The 17,213-nt window shown below is 39.5% G+C and overlaps 1 protein-coding gene across 1 annotated transcript in view; it reads left to right on the forward strand.

Moving 5' to 3' along the window:
• The window catches only part of LOC139448503 (sorting nexin-27-like), a 49,628-nt gene that overhangs the window by 16,454 nt on the left and 15,961 nt on the right, over positions 1–17,213 (forward strand). Inside the window, exon 3 of the mRNA XM_071230088.1 lies at positions 8,127–8,275. Coding sequence (XP_071086189.1) covers positions 8,127–8,275 — 149 coding nt within the window. The remainder of the gene's footprint in view (positions 1–8,126; positions 8,276–17,213) is intronic.

The raw sequence follows: 17,213 nt of genomic DNA on the forward strand, positions 1-17,213 counted from the left end.
AGGAGGAAGAATGTATGGTAGAACATGGTATAGGAAGAAGAATGTATGGTTGAACATGGTATAGGAGGAAGAATGTATGGTTGAACATGGTATAGGAGGAAGAATGTATGGTAGAACATGGTATAGGAGGAAGAATGTATTGTAGAACATGGTATAGGAGGAAGAACGTATAGTAGAACAAGGTGTAAGAGGAAGAATGTATGGTAGAACATGGTATAGGAGGAAGAATGTATGGTTGAACATGGTATAGGAGGAAGAATGTATGGTTGAACATGGTATAGGAGGAAGAATGTATTGTAGAACAAGGTATAGGAGGAAGAATGTATTGTAGAACAAGGTATAGGAAGAAGAATGTATTGTAGAACAAGGTTTAGGAGGAAAAATGTATAGTAGAACAAGGTATAGGAGGAAGAATGTATTGTAGAACAAGGTATAGGAGGAAGAATGTATTGTAGAACATGGTATAGGAGGAGGAATGTATTGTGGAACATGGTATAGGAAGAACATATGGTAGAACATGGTATAGGAGGAAGAATGTATAGAATAACATGGTATAGGAAGAAGAATGTATAGTAAAACATGGTATAGGAGGAAGAATATATTGTAGATCATTGTATAGGAGGAAGAATGTATAGTAAAACATAGTATAGGAGGAAGAATGTATTGTAGAACATGGTATAGGAGGAACATATGGTAGAACATGGTATAGGAGGAAGAATGTATAGTATAACATGGTATAGGAAGAACATATGGTAGAACATGGTATAGGAGGAAGAATGTATAGTAGAACATGGTATAGGAAGAAGAATGTATAGTAAAACATGGTATAGGAGGAAGAATATATTGTAGAACATGGTATAGGAGGAAGAATGTATAGTAAAACATAGTATAGGAGGAAGAATGTATTGTAGAACATGGTGTAGGAGGAAGAATGTATTGTAGAACATGGTATAGGAGGAAGAATGTATTGTAGAACATGGTATAGGAGGAAGAATGTATTGTAGAACATGGTATAGGAGGAAGAATGTATAGTAAAACATGGTATAGGAAGAAGAATGTATAGTAGAACATTGTATAGGAGGAGGAATGTATGATAGAACATGGTATAGGAGGAAGAATGTATAGTAGAACATGGTATAGGAGGAAGAATGTATAGTAAAACATGGTATAGGAAGAAGAATGTATAGTAGAACATTGTATAGGAGGAGGAATGTATGATAGAACATGGTATAGGAGGAAGAATGTATAGTAGAACATGGTATAGGAAGAAGAATATATGGTAGAACATGGTAATTGTTGCTGCAGGTATAAACTTAGTTTCACATCGCATCCTTCTTTGGACACTGACTGATTGTCATCCAAAATGTCACAAAGATGCTTTTCAAATTCTCTCACGCCACAGAAGAATGTCCTGCTAAAACTATTTAGAAACACATATAAACCAATCTGAACATGCATATCTGAAGTTGACCGAAACTTTACTCGAATATAAGAGTCCGAAGGATTGCTAGCAGTTTCAGAAAGATATGTGAACATTAGTAAGTTAGTGTAACCATGGCGTTACATTGTTATTGGGATTGAGCAGGTTGTCAGGTGGGTACCCGTGGCCTTCTCCAGGTCCATCCGACCGGAGAAACTGAGTTGCCAGCCCTAGTTAAGTCCCTCATTTTTGGATTACACACATGGTACGTATTGATTGCCAGTCACATATTGAGTTAACTGCTGCAGGTTTTCCTTGTACAAATCAACATCGCCTTGTCTGTGTTGCTTGCAACAAGATTGCAGCCATGTCTCACCAATGTTCATTTCTTTCGCCATTGGATCAGACCAGGGATATGTTTGGATCAGATCTACTTGATCTAGATCGCATTAGTTATTGTGAGTCCCCGAGGCGCACAAACTTTTGCTTCTGTGTGCATGTGCATCACATGCTGTTCGTGCATAAAGTGAAATTTCATTGTGATTTGATGTTGCGTCCTGCTGTAACGCCATGATTGTAAATGTACATTTCAACGATTGCTACATTCAAATCCTTAATTCCTCCTTTTTTTGTCGGTTGTACATATAGTATTTTGTTTGTTTTAGATATTCAAATGTCACATCAAAATTAATATCAATTTAATAATTAAAGGTGAAGTCATTGTTGATTTACATGATTAAGTTAACGTTTCTTTCAAATTTAATCAGACATTCTGTGACTGATGTGCTGGCATATTAATCAGTTTATGTTCTTGTAAGAATACTTAACATGCTTAAACCACATGCAAACAGGCTGAATTGGGGAAAGGAATTGAATCTATTATTCAAACTGAAACTCAAGGGAAAACACTTGACATTTCGTAGTCAGACACACGTTGTAAGGAGATAAGTCCACTGTTTAGTTAATCTAAAGCTGTTGGAGGAACGTATATCGCTGTGATAAGGCAAGTTTTTTTTACCTAGAATTAGGGGCATTTAAAGGGGGGTTCACTTATACACAGTGTAGAAGAGTTTTGATGTTTTTTTACTACCACAAAGACATTACCATCAGCAAATAACACCAGAAATACCATGTCAACAAATGCGTACTGAAGTATTCAAATTAATCTTCTAATTACTCTGTATTGTTATCCAAAGTGTTCATTGTCTATCCAGATGTTTGTAACCTGTTTACATTAATTTTATTCAAAATTTCATTCAATATTGTTGACATTCATTTTGGCGAAATCGTGTGTGAAGTGATCGGTAATAATTCCCTGTTATTTATAGCAGCCACGATACTTTTCATTTACTATTTATTTACCTTTTGTATTTCTCAAGTCTCTACTAAATCATTGTTATTACCGTTATGGTCATGATGACATAATCGTGATAACTACAATTAAACGTGTAGGTGATTTCCTCATCTATCATCCTGGTCATTGTCTATGATCAGTGGGTTCCAACCGATCAGTCATCAATAATCTGATAAATTGTGTATTTTATTTTTGTAAGTAACTACTATTGTAGTGCTTTGACATTTTCAAAATCTGAATTCTTATTCCTTATATTACTTTTATGAAGATGATATATGTCTAATGCTAAAATTAGCAAATTTCTGATGAAAGTATTTAGCATGTTTGGGTGTAAGTATGTATAAATGTAATACATGGGCGATTATCTGAAATGAATATTTGTTCTCAGTGAAATCAAGGTTATGCAATATTTCCATTTTGTTAATTGGCCCAAGCAACCAGACTATTCATCAGTTCATTGTTCCTTCAGGAGGATCTATTGCAGATTGAAACATTCTTATCCACATTATCTTAATAACCTAGCCCTCAGCTTCGTATTTATAGTGCTGCATGAGTGATTGATTTGCCACAGGGAAAGGACAGGTGGAGGTATTTTGCTGAGATGAATCTTTAGGCCTTATATCTTTTATTAGTTGGTTTACAAATTTTTTGGACCAAATATCCCATGTTAGTGGAGCTTAGTGCTACTAATATATGAAAAACGGCATAACTCGAAGGTCAGTCCATCACGGTTGCGAAATGATACCCAAAGATTATTGATTGTTTTGTGGGGTGGAATAAAGATTTGAGCTTGTATCATTCACCATTTCTTATGAACAGCAGGGATACGATTTATTTTTTAGAATTTCACATAGTCTGACAAAAAAATCTTGGACAAAAGTCGTATTATGTTTTTCAAATTTCTGTTGTTTTTTTGTCGATGGTCTCGTAAACCAACTAAAAAGAATTATGTCCTATGTATGACCACAAAAAACCCATTCTATTTGTAAACATCATACTCCACATTTTATTGCCCATTGTCCATTATCAAGGCAGTGACTGTTGGTTAATGACAGGCTCCACCTCCTGGATGACACTCCCCATCTACTTGACATGCTGCTGCATTGATGTTACCTGGCAAGCTTGTGTGTACTGGTAGCCGGGACTACAATACCAGACAGTTCATTATGCTGCCAGATAGTAAACGTTCTCCCCCACATTCATCCTAGTACATGTAGTTTAACATATGTATATTTGAATAACTGAGTTTCGATGTAATTTTTATTGATGAAACGTGTAAAGAACTTAGATAGATGAAATAAAAGGACTGTTGTTATTATGATAGAAGCGTTGATATCTGTCTGTCTAATTATCAAAAGTCTGGTGAGCATCCTTTTTAATAACCTGCATTACCTCTTTGACATGTAATGGTATATCCCCTGTCACACCATTACTATGTTCATGATTGCCAGAAACTGGGGAATTGTTTATCAGTTGTTTTGGAACATTTCAAAATAGATTTGCCAGCAACTTAATATCATTAACAGCTGACCATTCATGAAACATACATGTAACATACATGTTACGCTCCCACCTGTCTGTAGTGGTAATGGGGCGGTTGAGTAGCCTAGTGGTTAAAGCGTTCTCTCGTCACGCCGAAGACCCAGGTTCGATACCTGACATGGGTACAATGTGTGAAGCCCATTTCTGGTGTCCCCCGCCCTGATATTGCTGGTATATTGCTAACAGTGGCGTAAAACCAAACACACTCACTCACTGTAGTGGTAACTCACATCCTGCAGGAATACAAGGGTCTGTGATCTCCCAACTCACATCCTGCAGGAATACAAGGGTCTGTGATCTACCAACTCATATCCTGCAGGAATACCATGGTCTGTGATCTCCCAACTCACATCCTGCAGGAATACAAGGGTCTGTGATCTCCCAACTCACATCCTGCAGGAATACAAGGGTCTGTGATCTCCCAACTCACATCCTGCAGGAATACAAGTGTCTGTGATCTCCCAACTCACATCCTGCAGGAATACAAGGGTCTGTGATCTACCAACTCACATCCTGCAGGAATACAAGGGCCTGTGATCTCCCAACTCACATCCTGCAGGAATACAAGGGTCTGTGATCTACCAACTCACATCCTGCAGGAATACAAGTGTCTGTGATCTCCCAACTCACATCCTGCAGGAATACAAGGGTCTGTGATCTACCAACTCACATCCTGCAGGAATACAAGGGTCTGTGATCTACCAACTCACATCCTGCAGGAATACAAGGGTCTGTGATCTACCAACTCACATCCTGCAGGAATACAAGTGTCTGTGATCTCCCAACTCACATCCTGCAGGAATACAAGGGTCTGTGATCTACCAACTCACATCCTGCAGGAATACACAGGGTCTGTGATCTACCAACTCACATCCTGCAGGAATACAAGGGTCTGTGATCTCCCAACTCACATCCTGCAGGAATACAAGGGTCTGTGATCTACCAACTCACATCCTGCAGGAATACAAGGGTCTGTGATCTCCCAACTCACATCCTGCAGGAATACAAGGGTCTGTGATCTCCCAACTCACATCCTGCAGGAATACAAGGGTCTGTGATCTACCAACTCACATCCTGCAGGAATACAAGGGTCTGTGATCTACCAACTCACATCCTGCAGGAATACAAGGGCCTGTGATCTCCCAACTCACATCCTGCAGGAATACAAGGGTCTGTGATCTACCAACTCACATCCTGCAGGAATACAAGGGTCTGTGATCTACCAACTCACATCCTGCAGGAATACAAGGGCCTGTGATCTCCCAACTCACATCCTGCAGGAATACAAGGGTCTGTGATCTCCCAACTCACATCCTGCAGGAACACAAGGGTCTGTGATCTACCAACTCACATCCTGCAGGAATACAAGGGTCTGTGATCTCCCAACTCACATCCTGCAGGAATACAAGGGTCTGTGATCTACCAACTCACATCCTGCAGGAATACAAGGGTCTGTGATCTACCAACTCACATCCTGCAGGAATACAAGGGTCTGTGATCTACCAACTCACATCCTGCAGGAATACAAGGGTCTGTGATCTACCAACTCACATCCTGCAGGAATACAAGTGTCTGTGATCTCCCAACTCACATCCTGCAGGAATACAAGGGTCTGTGATCTACCAACTCACATCCTGCAGGAACACAAGGGTCTGTGATCTACCAACTCACATCCTGCAGGAATACAAGGGCCTGTGATCTCCCAACTCACATCCTGCAGGAACACAAGGGTCTGTGATCTACCAACTCACATCCTGCAGGAATACAAGGGTCTGTGATCTCCCAACTCACATCCTGCAGGAATACAAGGGTCTGTGATCTCCCAACTCACATCCTGCAGGAACACAAGGGTCTGTGATCTCCCACCTGTCTGTCGTGGTGTGGGAGCAATGCAGATAAAGTTTTGGAGCAGTTGAATATTTACTCTCAATGAGAATTGATAGTTTCCTTTAAGTATTCAATATATGTTGACTCCCTTTGGTCCTGATTATTATGACCCATGAAGATCCAGGGTAGAATAAATCTTCAGTAACCCATGCTTGTCGTAAAAGGCAACTAACGGGATCCGAGGGTCAGGCTCACTGACTTGGTTGATGCATGTCATCGATCCCACATTGCGTGGATTGATGCTCATGATATCAATCACTGGATTATCTGGCCCAGACTCGATTATTTACAGACCGCCGTCATAAAGCTGGATATTGCTGAGTGCGGTGTTGAACAACAAACCAACCAACCTGATTATAAGGTGTACTTACACCAATAAGATGCAGGTTCAGATGACTTGTTTGTTGTATCACTGTTGGTATGCTGCCCTAATGTGTCAGATGTCACGTAGACTTATAACAGCGATGTACATGTCTAATTAACAATAAGCATAGCTCTATTTACTATGCATTATTCACTGAAGTAGAGAGGCGGTGGCGTAGCCTAGTGGCTACAGTGTTCGCTCGCCACACAGAAGTGGTGTAAAAGCATACTCACTCCCTCACTCACTGAAGTAGAGTACATGTTTGTGTGCTGCCAGCATTCGTTCAGTAAATAAAGATCGGTAAAGTAATACAGGGACAAAACATGTTGTTATACTATTGTTATGTTTTTTAATTTTTCATACGTATTTGTAGACCCACAAAGATCCGGGGTAGAATAGCTCTTCAGCATCCCATGCTTGCTGTATAAAGCGACTATGCTTGTCGTAAGAGGTGACTAACGGGATCAGCTGGTCAGGTTCGCTGACTTGGTTGATACATGTCATCGTCTCCCAATTGCGTGGATCGATGCTCATGATATCAATCACTAGATTGTCTGCTATAGACTCGATTATTTACAGACTGCCGTCACATAGCTGGTATAAACAAACAAATCATACATATTTGTACACAAGCAACTCAAATGTATTTGGGTAATGGTGATTATATTTCCATATTTGACACAAATACACAGCTTATCTGAAGCTCTGGCTGGTGACTCACACCCATGTGATGCTGCAGGAATGCAGTGGTTGTGACACTACAATAGTATCAGAATTCTTTTCTGTCACATTTGTTACATGATCAAATTAATCAAACACAACTCGATCAAAACTGTTTTTGTTTCTTAAATTAATTTCATTTATGCCTCAACTAGAACTTGCAGGAGCTTGAAAATTTCAATTCAGTGGACTTTGGAAAGAAATTTTAGTTATCAATTTATGATATCCTTGTGTTCTAATTCAGTTTGTTGAATTTGGGTACTTAACATGCTTGTATTTAATTATAGCCCCTTCTTTAGTTTGCTGTCATGATGAATCAGTTGAGATGTGATCCAAAGCACATGCTTCAGATAATAGTCTAGCTCTATGTTATGTCAAGGAATTTCATTAAAATGTGTTTTCTCACATTAAGTGTGAAGTTTATGATCATGTTATCATGTATGCCAACCATTACGATTTGGATGGAATCATTATGATATTTTGAACTAAATTCCTCCAATATGATAAATTGAAATATATACTAAGAAATTTGTCCAAAAACTATCACCTGTAATTTGAACTGGATATTGACCTTGGTGCAGGAATCACTGGCATCTCTTGGAGACATCTATTTAGTTATCTACTGGTATGTTTTTTTAGTGATAAAACATTTCAAAACTTGGTTTTACTTTAATCAAACAAGTCAGACTAGGTCCACATTTTGGTTAATTTGTTTTACAAATTTTGTTGTTGATTTAAAATGACTTCCCTTAACTTTTAGCACTGTGGTCCATGTGTTTGTTGAGGTGATGCTGATGTCGTGAGCTTGTTGTGTCATATGGTACCTGTGTCTGTTGCAGTGATATCGGTGCCAGAGCAGGTGGCGGAGAAGCTGGAGCCAAGTGATGACTCCTCTGGTCCATCCTACATTGATTACTCCGAGCGACGATCTCTCCCCATTTCAATACCAGACTATCACACAGTAGAAAAAGATGGAGAAAAATTTGTTGTAAGTTTTTTATCTGTATTTATGCATACCAAGACAATTTTTCATCTGTTCAGCTTATTAACATTAATGAAACTATTGCACCCAACTTTCTCATTCGAAAAATGGAGTTTACACCTGCTGAAGACATTCATCCTTTTTATTTTTTTCTTGTTGAAGAATCTGTTTTACGCAATAAACTATACATGTGGATTCTGTGTTAGAATTGGTCCCAAGCCACCTATGCTTGTCGTAAGAGGTGACAGACTGGATCCGTGGTCTTGGTTAATAGTGTGTCTTTAATTATTAATATCCCAATGTTGTTGATCATTATTCACAAATGACATCACTGGATTGTCTGGTCCAGCCTGGATTATTTACAGACTGCCATCATACAGCTGGAATATTGCTGAGTGTGGCTTTAAAAAATAGAGAAACATGAAGCCAATGAACTCCTTTGTTGTCCTTGTCCTTGTCCTTGTTGTCAAGTGATAGCCTCTCTGCTAAGACCAGACAGGCTTGATATCTCTGTTCCTGGACAATAGGATGGTTGGGTAGCCTAGTGGTTAAAGCATTCGCTCGTCACGCCGAAGACCCGGGTTCGATTCCCGACATGGGTACAATGTGTGAAGCCCATTTTTGGTCACTCACTCACTCACTCACTCAATCACTCCAGGACAATATGGAGTGTTTCTCACTTCATTAACCCCATGTGGGTCAGTTTGGTTTTCAGGGCTTCAGATTGTGAGGTGCTTGGGTCACTGACCTCTGAATACAACAGATCACTCTGTTTGAGAAAAGTTTGATCCCTCGCATGCTGCAGTTGATATCTGGGGCATTGTTTTCACAGGTAGAACATCATATGACTTGTTTTCACTTCAGTTTGCAAATATAGGGGGGTCCTGGGGTCCTCCTGCACTACTAAATCTTTTTAACTTTTTACATCAGAAAAAGACAAGGCCCCCGAGAATAATGTCCTAAATTTCAAACACTTATCACCCAATTCACTCACAAACAACATACCTAATCTCCACATACCATTCTTGATAAGTTGAAATAGATGTGTATATGTCATAAGCCTGATGAGTGCCCTTAGCTGAAAGTTCGCATTCTTTTCCCCCAAATGAAAAAATGATAGCAACATATTTTGGCAAATGGTTGAACACTGAGATGATAATTCCATCAACAGACAAGCCTGACATACATCATTATCTGCAGATTATCTCAGAACACCATTCAACTGATGATGTATTGCGTCAGTGGTCCAACTTGAGGCTGGGGCATGGTGTGTGACAGGTGAATCTGACGCCTGTAATGGACTGGAATGTAGCGTAATAGATAAGTTATGGTATAAGCAGCATGTCAAACAGCTCTTGAAACAGACTCAGTGCATGTCAGAGATTACAGAACAGGTACATGAATGATGGTACAGTGCTGTGTACCAGCAAGACAGGTACATGTACCTTTACAACTTCCCACATTGGCAGATTAGGTCTCGAACAAGTGCTCATAGAATTCCGATCTAACTGAACAGGGATGCCATGGCGGCCATATTGAGTATCTCATTTTTGCCCATTGTGCTGCCATTTCTTCATGTATGATATTATGAAATTTGATATGCATTAAGTATATGTTATACCATATGATAGGGGGCACGGGTGGCCCAGTCGTCTAAGGCGCTGCGATTCGCTGTGCAGAGTTGCGTCCCTTGGGTACGCCAGAAACCTATGATTGTGGGTTCGAATCCTGTTTCGCCCCAATTATGTTTCTAGGTTTGTCAGCACCATACCCGTGCTTGTGGGTTTCACTGAAGTTGTAAACGTCTGAGACCTGCATCACTTCGGGCTTTCCTCCCACAGTTAAGCTGACACGCCGTGATATGACTGGAATACTGTTAAAAGCGGCGTTAAACCCAACTCACTCACTATAACATATGATACATTTTTGTGCATGTTTTGATATGTGTTTTTCAAGATATGACCTTTGACCTTTACAACGTTCCGGTGTTTTTAGTGTGGCTGCATGTTTGACATCATTGAAACTACAAGGCCTATGGGCCTGACACATCTTATGAATGATCCCAGCTGTGGCATCATTTCAATGTGTGCACAGAATCCTAATACAACTATAAACATGGCCACCAGTTTTTTCATAATTCAGGTGACATTCGGGGCCTTGTACCAGCGCCTTTTACACCTGTAAATTCTTGAACAGAGGTGTGAATTTCTTCATGCACATAAATGTTAAATGGCAATGATGATTTGATTAAGTATGTTTTTACGTTTAACTGGAGGTTTGCTCATCTAATACTGAACCCATGGGACCCCCTTAATCTTTTACATTTGACATAAGGGCCCTTGTCTTTCATGATTCATGTATAATGCTGCTGTTGCATTCAGCTCCGTACAGGGTTTTATTGGATGCAAAATATATCGTTTATGCAAACAAATTGAAAACAGATGCAAATAATTTACATCACAACTCAGATTACGGGAAAGTATGGCCGTTTGAATCATTAACACAAATTGTAGATTGCCTTTAACACAAATTGTAGATTGCCTTTAACACAAATTGTAGATTGCCTGAACTACACTTAAACATCTGTGGCTGATTTTCTTAAGTAAGACATTGAAATCTCTTGTAAAATAGGCCTAAACATGTCAGCATGTGCAATTATATTACATTGTTAAAAGTCACCACACTGGGCCCAATAATCATAATTACTGGAGATCCCAGGACTCGAAATACATGGACCCAGATAAGTCTCTGTCCATATTAACCCTGACTCAGCACCCGGCATGTGGTGGGTCCCTACGGAGCGCCAGCAGGGCATGTTATGGATGACATGTCACATTAATGCTGCCATTATCATAATTATATTGGTTCCCCACTTCTGTCTTGCAGTTGTATGATTATGGTGTCATTGCAAGATTTCTTATCTGTTACTTATTTTAAGTTTTGTTTGTTGTTTAACGCCACAGTCAGCAATATTCTAGCTCTATGACGGCGGTCTGTACATACTCGAGTCTGGATCAGACAATCCAGTGATTGATATCATGAACATCGATCCATGCAATTGGGATACAAAGACATGCATCAACCAAGTCGGCGAGTCTGACCAGCCGATCCTGTTAGTCACCTCTTATGACAAGCATAGTCGCCTTTCACAGCAAGCATGGGCTGCTGAAGACCTATTCCACCCAGAATCATCATGGATCTCATATTAAATAGTAGCATGGTAATAATGTGCATCAGTTGCCGTGACCACTGTAGACGAGGAGAAACTGCTAGTGTCATTCAATTATCTGGAATTGGAATAAGTAAGATGAATGTCTGGGCTAGTTCCTTCGTCAGATGCTCATTTGTCTTGAGACGCAGAAATAGGTCGTTATGCATTTGTTAAGTCATTATCTGCATTGAAATTCTACTTGACTTGTTTTTCATGTAAACATGTGACATACATAAGGCTGAGAATAATGATGAAAGACCTCTGCAGCTGCAGCATGACATCTGATGTTACTGTTTGATCAATACAGGTGTGTGATGATCAGGCTGCAGTTTCCCACAGTCTTAGCATAGATGGACAAACTGCAAGAATGTCTAGCTCCAACTTACTTAGCTATTGCCAAGATAATAATGTTCTGTAATGATCTCCAAATGGGGACAAGTTGTCTAGAGTTCAAACTGCGTTGATAACTCTCTCAGACCACAAATGAAGCAGAATATACATGATTGCAAATTTCATAGTTAAGCTCCCACATCCAGGGTGTCCTTGCCATTGTTTCAAGACCACACTGCATCATTACAGACTGAGCCCCGAGGACAAATACTGCTGAGTAAATGATAGTGATCTTTTCGAATCAACGAGAAGACAAAAAGATGTTAAACAGGATATGTTTTTGACTAAAGCTTATTATCCTTTACGGCATGGAAAGAAGACATTGAACATGTTGTCAGTGTTGGCTGATAGTATTGATTTGATGTTCTAGATGCAGCAGAGACTGTAGAAGGGTTTGTGGCATTAATGTGTGGCTTTCTATCAGACTCTTAATGTCATTATAACTTAGTCTTATTGACGCTCAGGCTCAGAATTAGTGCAGCAAGGGCTGAAAGAAGCCTTTAAAGTCACGATTCTCAGCGGTAGAAAACTAATGCTTTTGTCCATTTGTCTTTATGATGATAACATATAGCAAAACCCTAAAATATGTTACCTTAACTATTGGGCAGTATGGCAAGAACTATAGGACTAGTGCCAATTTCTATCACTGTTTCTACTTGAAATATGCATCCATCTGTTGCTGATACCTATGGCGAAATATTTGACCTGATTACTCTGTGATCACACTGTATAAAACTAATTTAGCTGGGTCTTTAACTTTGTTTCTAAAACACAATATTCACTTACTTGTTTCACTCTCATGATTGCTAAACATGCTGAAACTGTATTTCTTCTTTCCAAACAACACTTCTTATGTTTTGGCTGTGAGGAAGTGTGCTGAAGTGTTAGCAAATAATGAAATATGATGGAAATTGATTCATTTGAGTTGTGCACAGACTTGAGTCATAAAGTGCCGTAGTGCTTAATCAGGGCTAAGCATGACTGAGTTGCCAAGAGAATTGAATTACAATCTCATTCACCGATTGAAGTAAAGTCAACAGGTTAACATGGGGATCACAGTCTAACATGAAGAATATGGCTGAGGAACGTCCTACAATGCTGGCTAGTTTGGGCTGGGTGCCGGAGATTCTCTCCTGACGCCATAACTCTGTCTTCTATCTTTGAAACTTGGATAGCAATTGGCTTCATCTTGTGAAGGGATGATGCTAAAGCTGTTCTCAGCTAATAGCATTTTCTATCAGCTGTTGGAAATTATAAACGTGAAGGTTTGAATAATATTTGGATTTTGTTTGGATTTCAACCCTGCCACTTGTCTTCCAGTCCAAGACAAGTGTGAAGTTGAAGGACTAAATGTCTGGTCCCTGGTGAAGTAATCAACGTAATGTTACATAAACCAGTAGTTCAAAATGATTTCGCAGGCTGCATTTAGCTGCTGGTGGAGAGCCGTGTTGAAATTATTTGAATAAATTCCATTATTGTCAATACACAGACATAATGGGAATTCAGAAGAGAGTATATGAGCATACATATTCCGGGTTCCAAGCGAAGAATGAATGTTGAGGAGTCCTTGTTGTTATGTTAACATGGTTCAAATTCAATGGGTTCAAATTCCAGGTTGTTTGGGGACTAGATTCGTAACTTTTTGCAGACACAAGGACTCCTTTCATTATCTAACAGTGTTCACTGTTTCAAATTAGGGGTCCTTGTCTTAACCCTAATGTTCAAAGTGTATATTGGTGAATAAATATTCATGTTCATTTACCTATATTCATGATACGCATCATATTCCCCTCTTAGTGTATTCATTGCAGCCCTCATATTTCTGGGGTCTGTGGAGTCATTTACCCTAGGCGCACCCCCTAGAGACCCAGGTTACCCCTTAATCTTGAACACTGCTGTGCATCTTTCTGTAGATTGGAGGTGATCAAATTCTGAAGTATTGTGTGTTCAGTATAATTCATTTTTCCATGAAACTGTTGGCCATCTGCCCATGTAAATGTATGATAATTCATGTTTTACAAATACAGTTAGCATTACAAATGAACATAGTTATTTGTTTTCAACATGTATTTTTTGTCTGCAGCGTTATTGTCAGTAAAAAGTCTTAAATGGAAATTACAAAGTTCTTATTTCATCTGAATGTAGTTACAACTAATGTGATGGCTGGGTCTAGGTGACAACAGGACCAGGAAGGAGGACAAGGCTTTATCTTACACTGTTGTATTGAATGCACTGTTACAATGCAATGATAAAGTAATTCTGAAAAAAAGAAAATAAGGACTTAAACCCCATATTTGTACAAAATAATAATTGTTTCTCAGTTTACCTGCTAGGGGCACTTAGTTTATCTTAAAATAATTTACAATCCTAAATAAGTCCCAGATTATTGTTTACTGCCTGATTAACTTCTGAACAAGTTGGGAAGATATTCCGGTCATTTCTTGTTAGTAAACTGAAATAATGTGTGGCTTGCTAGTCTTATTCAAAAATTATCTTCAGTCTTTACATCAGTTGAGTAAGTTAGTGAGTCATATCACGGCATGTCAGCTTAATGTGGGAGGAAAGTCCGAAGTAATGCAGGTTGTCGACATTTACAACTTCAGTGAAACCCACAAGCACAGGTATGGTGCTGACAAACCTAGAAACATTATTTGGGCGAACCGGGATTCGAACCCACAATCATAGGTTTCTGGCTTGCCTAAGGGACGCCACTCTGCACAGCGAATTGCGGCATCTAACATAACTGGGCCACCCGTGCCCCCTGACATCAGTTGAGTCTTCTGGTCTTAATGATGCCGAAGCTTGGTAATGGTTTGGCCAAAATGAGCATGCATCATTACTCATCCTCTAAATGTTGTGATGGATATAGATTGTGATGAAGTAGCTTAGTTTCTCAAGAGCCTGGAGTAAAACAGTGATATGACATAGTTCATGTAAGCTGTACCGCATATTGACTCTAGCTTTCTTGTGCATTTAAGAGGAATCAGTCTGATGTCTTTCAAGTCCCCATTCATAGCATCATCTGTATGTTCTGTATTTAGCCGAAGAGGGTGTCCGATTTCTTTAAAAATCAATTCTGAGTTTTGGAAATGTCCTGACTCTGTCTGTGATCGGTTTGGACCTAGATATGTGTTGATCAGGATTTGAATGGATGGGACATGTGAACGTCATTCTCTTTTCACTGGAGCAAATAATTTGTTTGGTGCTGGGGCTCAGATCTCAATCACACTGGCTGTGTGAAGAAAGAGTTCCTTGTTGTGAAGTGTTATTAGTTGCAGGAGACTGATCACTTCTTTTCAACGGGGAAAAGTAGTCCGATATTTCATTTCTTCAGCACCTTCAAGGAATGTGGAGTTTCAAGGATCCGCTGGTACATCACATTGGACGCCACAATCTCACTGTGTGTTTTCAAGCAGTTTTTTTGGGTGGAACAGATAACTTCATAATGTGAGAAGTGGATTGGATTAATCGATGCTCAAATTTCCGAAAACTAGGTACAGCTTCTGATTGGTTTGAATGCCTCTTGGTCATGTGACCCATTACCTGGCCTGATGATGGGCGAGGAAACATTGTATAGCCAGTATTGCTTGGAAATGGAGTGTTATTATTTTGTTCAGAGTTCAGTGACCCTGGTTGCTGGTAATAAGAAGCATCATCTAGATTTACAAAATTGCCAGAATTGTAAAAAACATGTTAATTGAGCTCCTCGAGCCATTACCACCATTCAGGCCCAGTTTGTGATTCATGGATTTATCTGGGCATGATCAAAGGACGATATTCTGCGTCAAGTCTGCAGCAATTGTCATTCAGATTTCCTAAATTGGAATGAAAAAGGTCTCAGTTCATGTTAATACATATTAATAATACCTTGTTTTGCCTTGTTAACTAATTTTAAGGCTTTGTAGAGATAACCTGATTTTTTCACTGATAACAGGACCAGTAAGTAGGACGAGTTTTTACATGCTTAGTTTTATATTATTGCATTGAACACACTCGCAAAGTAAAGTGTTAAAATTTCTCTAAAATTTAAGAGATTCAGAGCTTTAATAATGTCTAAATTTTGGGGAAAATATCAATTATTTTTTCCCCTGATTAGGCTGCCAGGAGCACTTAGTTTAGAATTTAGGCTGAATCCCTGGATATCCATTTGGTGGATTAGAAAATGTAAATAAAACATGATCTGATTCCGTAAATGTGTAAACCAAGAAATAAACAAAGCGTGGCCTCACTTGTAATTTCCCCATTGAGTAGGTGCGCGGTTGTAAAATGATCACAGCATTGACACTAAATGGTATTGATCGGCATATTGGTTTGCATGAAACAAAATCATTTGGCCTGTCTGCTTCATCCAGCATTCATCTATGCTGTAGGATTGCCACACGGAACAGTCACGTGAACACTGCCTCAACAAGTACTTGATATTGGCATGAAATTGACACATTTTCTGCTACATTTCAAAAAGAAATGAAAATAAGGAAACCCTTCCATCAGTGGTCTCCCAGGGAGCCTTTCCACAAAGCAATCATAGGGCTATGACTGTCTATGTCAAGGTATGAGAGTTACGATCATCTTAGCACTCTGACTGTCGTAAGTCTATGTCAAGGTATGGGAGTTACGATCACCTTAGCACTATGACTGTCGTAAGTCTGTGGGAGTTAAGATCACCTTAGCACTATGAATGTCGTAAGTCTATGTCAAGGTATGGGAGTCATGATCACCTTAGTGCTACGACTGTCATAAGTCTATGTGAAGGTATGGGAGTCATGATCACCTAAGCCCTACGTCTGTCATAAGTCTATGTCAAAGTATGGGAGTTACGGTCACCTTAGCGCTACGACTGTCATAAGTCTATGTGAAGGTATGGGAGTCATGATCACCTTAGTGCTATGACTGTCGTAAGTCTATGTTAAGGTATGGGAGTTACGATCACCTTAGCACTATGACTGTCGTAAGTCTGTAGGAGTTACGATCACCTTAGCGCTATGACTGTCGTAAATCTGTGGGATTTATGATAAACTTAGCTCTCCGACTGTCGTAAGTCTGTAGGAGTTATGATCACCTTAGCGCTACGACTGTCATAAGTTTATCTCAAAGTATGGGAGTTACGATCTCCTTAGCGCTACGACTGTCATAAGTCTGTGTCAAGGTATGGGAGTCATGATCACCTTAGTGCTATGACTGTCGTAAGTCTATGTTAAGGTATGGGAGTTACGATCACCTTAGCACTATGACTGTCGTAAGTCTGTAGGAGTTACGATCACCTTAGCACTATGAATATCGTAAGTCTGTGGGAGTTACGATCACCTGAGCACTATGAATGTCGTAAGTCTGTAGGAGTTATGA

The sequence above is a fragment of the Haliotis cracherodii genome, unplaced genomic scaffold, assembly GCF_022045235.1.
Source record: "Haliotis cracherodii isolate W230 unplaced genomic scaffold, xgHalCrac1.p SCAF_1, whole genome shotgun sequence".
Classification (NCBI taxonomy): Eukaryota; Metazoa; Mollusca; class Gastropoda; order Lepetellida; family Haliotidae; genus Haliotis; species Haliotis cracherodii.